Source organism: Lichenostomus cassidix, chromosome 2 (genome assembly GCF_008360975.1).
Source record: "Lichenostomus cassidix isolate B80296 chromosome 2, HeHo_3.0, whole genome shotgun sequence".
NCBI lineage: Eukaryota > Metazoa > Chordata > Aves > Passeriformes > Meliphagidae > Lichenostomus > Lichenostomus cassidix.
This window is the reverse complement of record NC_139482.1, coordinates 117,712,390-117,720,892: the sequence shown is the minus strand read 5'-3', so window position 1 is coordinate 117,720,892 and position 8,503 is coordinate 117,712,390. Positions and strand designations below refer to the sequence as shown.

The 8,503-nt window shown below is 39.4% G+C and overlaps 1 protein-coding gene across 2 annotated transcripts in view; it reads left to right on the top strand.

The window, feature by feature from the left end:
- Window positions 1-134: 134 nt before the first annotated feature.
- The window catches only part of ARFGEF1 (ARF guanine nucleotide exchange factor 1), an 85,403-nt gene continuing 77,034 nt past the window's right edge, over window positions 135-8,503 (top strand). For both annotated transcript variants that reach the window (XM_085052969.1, XM_085052968.1), the window contains exon 1: window positions 135-268. In XM_085052969.1, the coding sequence (XP_084909095.1) occupies window positions 145-268 (124 nt within the window). In that variant the 5' untranslated portion in view covers window positions 135-144. The remainder of the gene's footprint in view (window positions 269-8,503) is intronic.

Genomic DNA, 8,503 nt, shown 5'->3' with positions numbered 1-8,503 from the left:
GCCGGGCGGGTGTCGGGACGCCCTGCGAGGGAGCCCTTCCCCCGCGCCCGCGGCGGCCCCTGGCAGCGCTCCCGGCGGGAGAGGCCGGTGCCCCGCGCTCACTGCCCCGCTCCACCCTCCTCCTCTCACGGCTCGATCGCGCCCATGTATGAAGGGAAGAAGACGAAAAACATGTTTCTGACCCGGGCCCTGGAGAAGATCCTGGCCGACAAGGAGGTGAAGAAGGCGCATCACTCCCAGCTGCGCAAAGCCTGCGAGGTGGCACTAGGTGAGGCGCAGCCCGGGCGGGAAGGGAAGGGAAGGGGCGGCCAGAGGTCGGGGTGTGCTCCGGGGCCCGCTTTGCCTGTGCGTGTTTGTGTTGCGGGGGGGCTGTGGGGCTTCTGGGGAAATGAGGCAGAAGGGCTGCCCGGCAGGGAAGGGCCGGAGGAGGTGGGGTTGCGGGCTGAGTCGTGGCACAGGTTTGGGTCGTGCAGCATAGCCTCCCGGAGATGTGGGCGCCCTGGGCTGCGGGCGAGCATCGCCCCTCGCCGGGAGCGGCCCCGTGCTGACAGCAGCGGCGAGGGCGCTGCGGCGCCCGCCGGGCTCTCCTCCTCCTCCTTCTCTTCCTCCTCCTCCTCCTCCCCGCTCGCAGGATGAATAGGCAGACACGGAGCTGAGCTGAGCTGACCTGGAAGCAGACGGCCGGCGGGGAGGGAGCAGGTGACAGGCAGCGGTGAGGGAGGAGGGACGGGTGAGGAAGAGAGGGTGGCGGAAGAGCGAGAGACAATGACACCAGGCTACGTCTGGAGCCGGTGGCCCCTCGGAGCCGGGATAAGGGCTGGAGAGGGAGACGATGGTCCGGGAGATGTGCGAGGGAGAGCCTTATCCGAGTCCTTCCTGGTGGAGGAACAGCTGATGGGGAGGAGGGCTTCCTTCATGCATGGCAGAGCTGGAGCGGCCACGGAAGATAACAGAATTACAGAGTTTTTAGGGTTGGAAGGGACCTCTGGAGATCATCTAGTCCAGCCCCCATGTTATTGAATTCCCAGGATGTGGGAACGTTTGCCTGCTCGGGCCGAAGGAGGGGTGTTGGGTTTGTAGTGCAGCTGTGTCAGCACCAGCTCGGCTGGGAGTGGGAGGGAAGTACCGGTGCTGAACAGTACAAAGCACATGTAGGCATCCAATTACAGGCAGCTTAAAAGGACAACTTGGACTTCACAGCTCTGACATGATGAGTGCAGGCGGGGCTTGAACCTATGTGGCAAAATACTGACATAATTGCTGAAAGACTTCTGGAGAAAGACCTGTTTTATCTAAGTAATATGTAAATGAATTATATCCCTCCCTGGTGTAATTGTTTCTGTTTTGGAGATAATTATCTTGATTTTGTACAGTAATAATATCTGTTTAAATTGATTTGTGTGAAGAGATAACATTAAATTGAAACTTACTTGTTTTAAAAATGAGTATAAGTAATTTGAAGTTGTTCTTTTGTCATTCTATTAATTCACATGTTAGTGCTTAATTTATTTTTTTTAAGAACAGTCCTTGATTTCTTTGTGAAAGATCCTCGCAAAGGGAGGGGCAGAAATAACCATGGTTCAGCTGTTTATTTCTTCTTAATTAAAATCGATAAGAAACAGGTTTTTTCTTACATATCTCATTTATCACTGGAGTGTTTAACAATAATATTATGATTTATGTAGATGGGATTAAATTGATAATCTTTTTGGCTCTTCTGTTGACTTTAGATTGTACATTCAAGTTAGAAATAAAACAGAGAAATGGTTTTTTAATTGTTAAACTGAATTTATATCCAGACTCTATGTCATCCATAGAATTAGACACTGGTATTAATCTTGTGTTTCTGCCATACTTCATTTCAGTAGCTTGATCTGTCTTAAGTATCATCCAGCTCCCTCCAAGCATGGCTCCATTGTGTTACGCAGATTATAAAGCAGCCTCTCTAGATTGTACAGCCTGCCTCTTGTGTCATGCAAACTGATTTGTGCGAGGACACCCTCAAGCATGCATCCCAGTGGTTTTTGTCCTACAGCTTCATTGAAACCTTCTCCTGTGGATGTGATTGTGTGATTGGGGTTTAAATAGGAAGACAGTAGGATGTGGGTGTAAAAACCGTTAAGGCAGGAAAGAAGAAATACAAGGTTGTGTGTACTATTTTACACATACAGAAAAATATATATATATATAGTTTTGTGAACTTGAAAAATACCAGACATGATGTTAACTATCATAGAGTCTTACTAAAGTGGTTTTTTTTTTTTGTTTTTTTTTTGTTACAGCATAACAAAATATTGTCAGTGATTGTAAATTTAGCATGGTCCATTGTCTGGTTTTGTGTGTGATACACTCCTAATTCAGAAGTGGCAATATGTAACTCTTGAATAGAGTATATCCATCTGTAGGAAAACTTCTGGAGAAAAGTACATATCATCTATATTTCACATATGGGGCAATTGGCTGTTAAAGCTGAGCTATGATTTTTGTAGCAGTATTGGAAATAACATGCGCACGTTGTGTTCTGTCCATTTAGCTCCTCATCTGTTGAGACTGCCTCTTATTCCTGAGAAATTGCTTTATTTTGGAGAGCAGCAACATTAATGATAAAACATGAGTAAAATAGTAATTTAGAATTGAATTTAATTTGGTGCTAATTCTGGCAAAGTCTAACTACAGTTTCATTGGATTTTTAAAGTGGTAGTTAAATAAAAAGTAGCTTTTAAAAATCATGGCAGTACTTCCAGTATCCTCAAATCAACTTTTTTTTTTTTCAGCATGAATATTTAATTGATTAGTCTTCACTGATGTTATCTGATTAATATAAAACTCTGCCATTAAGATTTTTTTTCAAACTGCATGACTGTAGTGAGATGTTGCTTTTTATTTACTACTGACAATAGGTCAGATATTCTAACTAGCAGTTGTTACTAATTCAGGCTATTTTGTTTCATTTTCTTAATTGACTAGTTACATTATTTTTTATTGCTTGTATAAAATGATCTGCTATTAAAGTATTTGATAAACAAGTAAGCAATGACCAGAAATACAGTATTCCTGTACAACAGGCAAACAAATTGTAGGTCTGCTTTTCAGATTGAAGTTAGAAGCAGTATTTTAAGCACCTTTAGTAGTCTCCCTTTGTCATTGTCAATCCCCATATATTTTCTTAAAAATCTGTGCTGTTGCATTCCATTAACATTATACATAATTTATTTTTGATTTGTGAATTCTTAGGACTAAAAGCCTTGCAACATTCCTGGTCTATGTTACTGTGGCAGTTTGACCTCTGAACAGATGTTGATGAGGTCCTTCTAGTATGACCATTTTTCTGGTGATTAGAAGATAAGAAAGCAAAATATGAATTACGTATTACAACCTGAATTATAGATGTTATTTAGCTTTTTAACAGGAATGAAATTAGGGCTGATACTTGTAGCATCCCATATTTGATGATTCACCAGGTTGTGTCTGGATTTCTGCAGAACAGTTGAGTTTAATTTAACACTGTCCTTTCTGAAAGGTTTTCTCTGTAAAATCATAACATTTCTTTAGTCACCTAATGAAATACAACTGATTTAGAACTTTGTATTGAATACTTTCATAGCAACAACTCTTATTCTATGTAAGGAATGAGTTTATCCTTAAAATTGTCCACTTGCAGAAAGCATCAGGCTGCAAGCTGTCAGCAGGACTAGATTTAGAAGCTCCTTTTCCAGTGAGTTGCCTCCACTGCTGTTTCTGTATTGGTTTTCAGCCATGTTACAGTCTAGGAAACTTTACTGTAAACATACTGCATTTGCATAAATGCTGAAAGGTCTTGGGGGAAAAAAATCCTCATCTGAACATAAAGTTTTTAATAAAATGAGCAAAAACTGTTAGTGCTTCATGTCAGAACCCAGAGCATGGATTTGTCTGCCTGAAAAGGTGGCTTCACAGGACCAAGCTGAGCAAATCAGAATGCCCTGCTTGTATAAAGTCTGCTAGTTCAACTGCAAGTCAGGAGTCAAACAACTCTTCCATAAAACTGCAAACCAGAAGTGATATAAAATTATATGGATATGTACCTAGTATGTACTTTAAAGAAACGTGTGCATGTGCTGCCTGGAGTTCTGGAACTACCAGCTGAAGAGGGCTGCAACTTAGTTTTAAAAGGTTCTCTAGTGCTCCTTGTATTGTTTATTTTAGTCTGCCTTGCAAGGATCCTGCCTGGTGATGTAGGTCTCATACAGTGGAAAAGTAGCAGCTCTGTTCAGCTTGTACTGCTGTTAAGTGTATGTGTAGGATGATGAAGCAGTGGTCTATAATTAAGCACTTAGTTTCTCTGAAAACAGGTAATGCTTGGAGTAGAACTAGACGTAGAGCAGTGAAGCTTCATCTATGTCCATACGTGCGCAGATCTGCAAACAACCTCTCACCTACTTAAGTTTTTCTGTCTCTTTTGACTTTTCCTCATTTCATCGTCATGTGTACTTCGCATATACAAACAATTGCGATACATTAGAACGAGCTAGCAGTCAGTGCAGAAATGTGTGTATGTGTTGGAAACTCTGGGTGCATTGGAAGATACCTTCCAACACTACAGTGAACAGTTAAAAATGCATTCTGAAGACCATTATCATGTTATTGCTCTGAATTTAATTTTACTGGCGAAGTTGTGGATGGGCTAAATTCCTATTTGTGTTTTGGATAGTGCTGTTCCTTCTGTAGGCTGCCGTCTATTTTTCATGAAAATTAGTTGTCCTTTTTTAGAAACTGAAGGTCAGAATTTTTGGAGTATTTTTTTTTTATGCTGGATACAAAAATATTAGTATTGCAATATTGTCTGTTGTGTTCATGTGCTATAGGCATTTATTTTCATAATATACAAGTCACTATTGTCCATAAAAATTATTTTCTGGTTGTAAGTCTTCTTCTGAAACACTCATTTTTAAGCAAGGAGGATAAGTGGAGATTTCATGCTAGTAAAAAAACCCCAAGATACATATTTAATAAAAAAACAACCCTGAGAATTGCATCTGCCCTTCCCTCCTTTTGCTTGCTTTACTAAGCTTGGGCTTTAATAGCAGGCTTTCAGTGTGGTTAAGATCTCATCTACTTTTGCAAAAGATTTAAAACTTGGCTTGATAACAGTAAGGTTTGGTTGTCCCCATAAAATGTTTTCCAGGTTGCCTTCAGCATTTGATATGTAAAGTGCTATTTATGTAGAATTTATGGGGCTAATTTAAGGAAAGTTGTGTGTGGTGGGATATTTTATTGTTTCAAGTATAATCAGATCTTGGCTGTGCAGAATGACAGTGCTGATGAGGTTTCATCTCTTTTGAGAGAGGGGACGGTTGGCAGGGTATATGTAAAAGCACTTTTGTAGAAAACAAGTGGATTGTATTTGGTTTGGGAAAATGTTAATGGAGAATGAGTATCAAATACTTGGGTTTTGTCTTGGAAGTTAAAAATGGTATTTCTTTTATGTAGCTGACTTTATCCTGAAATATGTGTTCAGTTAAAGCCTTTGATATTTTGAAAGTTTGAACATTGATTTTCACTATCTTTTAAAATTTAATCCCCAAAGACTTCAACATATCTTTGTGACACAGGACAGCTTTTAATACCTCTGTTTTACTGCATATTTTGGAGCCCTAATTAGAATGTTGAAGCTTAAAATGAGAAGTTTTTGCCTGTGACCAGAATGCATCTATTTCTTTTAAGAACTATCTTTACTGTTTTGTGGGGTTTTGGTCTAGTTGATGTTTTTTCTCTATACCCTTTACCAGTGTATTACTTCTGTAATTGTTATCTTTTCCTTTCTTCTCTTGGTTCTTGTCTCCAGTTAACCACTGTGCCATTCATTCAGGATGACAACAGTGTCCATTCTTACATGTCTTCTTCATATACAAATGAAAAATATAAGTTCAACTGTTGACATCAGCTGTACGTTTCCAAACTTTGTGGAATCCTTCAGAGAGCAATTAGTATTGAGATAGTATTTGATAATGTGTTCTAAATATGTTAGCTTGTGCAGTTGTCAGGAAGGAATTTGGTTTTTATGGGTGTTTGGAGAAAGGGAAGCGTCAACCATTGGTGTTCTAGTCAGTCGCTCCTGTTCTTTGCAGACATCCTAGCTGAAATCATGGACTTACAAAGATGAGAAAGACTTGTCTTTTTGGGGAGCACCTAGCTGTCTGTTCTGGGGTTTTAGTGGTGTTGAGATTTTCATCAGGTTGCTGATTAGTTTGTACTTTAAATGAATGCTGCTAGGAGCCTGGGAAGCAAAACCTGCAAACTTGTACATGACTCTCATTCTGTTCTGCACCAGCCAATGGTAGATCAGAGACTTGAATAGGCAGGGGAAAAGAGTTTCATGTTTTCTGCATCCAGCTGGAAAGCTTTCCTGCATTATGTGTAAATTGGTGGTTTGTGGGGCAAAAATATTCTGGTCTGTGAAAGACAGCTACTGTCAGTAGAGCATTATAGGCTGAAGGACTTGGGAAACAGCTCTGCAGATTTCAAGGAAAGAGGGAGGTATCATGGAAATACAGCTGAGTAAGAAGTTTGGTAATTTTTATCTGTAAAGGAGGCAGATCTTTACTGTGTGTGTTTAAAAGCCAAAAATAATGCGTAATAGCTGTGCTAGTCAGATGCATACAGACCAAGAAGTGTTCTGTGCATAGTCCCCAGTTAGCCTGTAGTTCTTTTCCATAAGTAAGCAGTAGAAGAAACTATAGGTTACACCTAGGCAAAACAGACTTTTCAGAAAAATCACATACAAGAAGTCTCCAAACAACCAGAGAAAACATGAAATGCTTCAGTGGGATTTTATAGAAAGAGAATGTTGTACAAGGATAATTGAACAAATGGTATCTGGTGTTTCTATGAAAAGCACTTAATGTGCTAACCTAAAATGACGAAGAAAACACAAAACCCCAAACCTACCAAACATCGCCACCACCCCTGTCCCCACCCTATATAATTTATAGATACTGTAATGGAACGCAGGGGAGTGTTAAAAAAAGGTCTGTTTTGATGGGTAGGGTAGATCATGCTTGTTAGGTGATGCTTTCCATTGTCAGTATAAATGTAGAGAGACACTAAAAATAGGTCTGTCAAGACCCAAGAGTTTGAAATACCTGGCACAATTCTCTTATTGATTTTTAATCAATCTTGGGACACTGAAAAAATTCCAAAGGACTGGAAGAGATCTGCAACTGTGCCAGCATTGTTCCAAGGATGAATAGGATGACCTAGGTAATTACTATTGGCTTAATGTTGATACCAGGCAAAGTTGTGGAGTGACTGATACATATGTCAGTGAGAACAAAATTGACAATCAGCAAGGGTTTGAGAAAGATTTAAAATAATTAAAAAAAAAAAGCAGGTCCTCTATCAGTTTTAAGATTTGGGGATAGATTATAAGGCATTTTCACTACCTGTTAGTCTTCTGTAACTCTTGTGTTCTTCAGTTCTTAATTTTACATGATTAAAAGAAAAAATTGGCAAACTGGTAGAAAAAGGATTGATAAAATTTCATTTGAGTTGATAAATATCAACAAATTTTGGTGTGAGGGCTTTTTTTTTTAATGATGTTTAATGGGTTGGTTGACTTGGTTTGGTTTTTGTTCCACCCCATTTTTCATATTGCTTCTTTCCAGTCTACCCTTGTTCTTAGCTTTTAGATATTCTTCTTGGTGTTGGAGATTTTGCTTGGGTTTCTTCAGGGGTTTCTGGACTTGGTGGCGTTTGCTGGTTTTCTTTAATTTGAAGTTTTGAATGTGTTAGTAGATGATGAAATTTCAGTTTGGAAGCAGGAACTTCTTTTAAAAGAACTTGAAGTCTTGAGGAAGCTGAGCTGTTACGATGCTGTGGTCAAGAGCAGTTGAAGAGCTTGGGTAGGGAATGTGGAGGTTGTACTAGCTCTGTACCTTACACAACTTACAGCCATTTTGTAATGCATGGATGGGGCTTTTGTCTTAAATCCAAGCTTTTTATTTTAGAATTGTGTAAACACTTTAATAGCATAACTAGATTTTTGCAAAACCAAAGCATCTTTTAATAAGACATCTAGGGCATGATTGCTTTGGACTTTAATTCCTTTAGTTTGACTCTCTTTCCTGTTCCCATTTCTGGTACTCTGTCATGTATACTCACATGGTACAAGATTGCATGGTCATTTATTTATTTATAACTTGTTTTTGTTCAAGTCGGTAATGTCTGCTGTCCAGTACTCATCAGTTTTTTTTTTTCATTTCATGTATTTCTTATGTCAGAAAAATTATATTTTAAAGATAATTGATGATACTTGCCCTTGAAATAAATGAGTTTATTCAAGCTCTTTTTTTGTCTATTTAAACACAGAGGGAGATTGATTTCAAAAAGATGATCCATTAATAATACCAATTCTGTACGTACTGCCTTTAGCACTTGTTGTCCTAATAATCTCAGCAAGTTTTGTAAAGTTATTCTTACTTTTCAGTTAAAAGTAAAAGTGTAACTACATTTGTAAATATTTCAT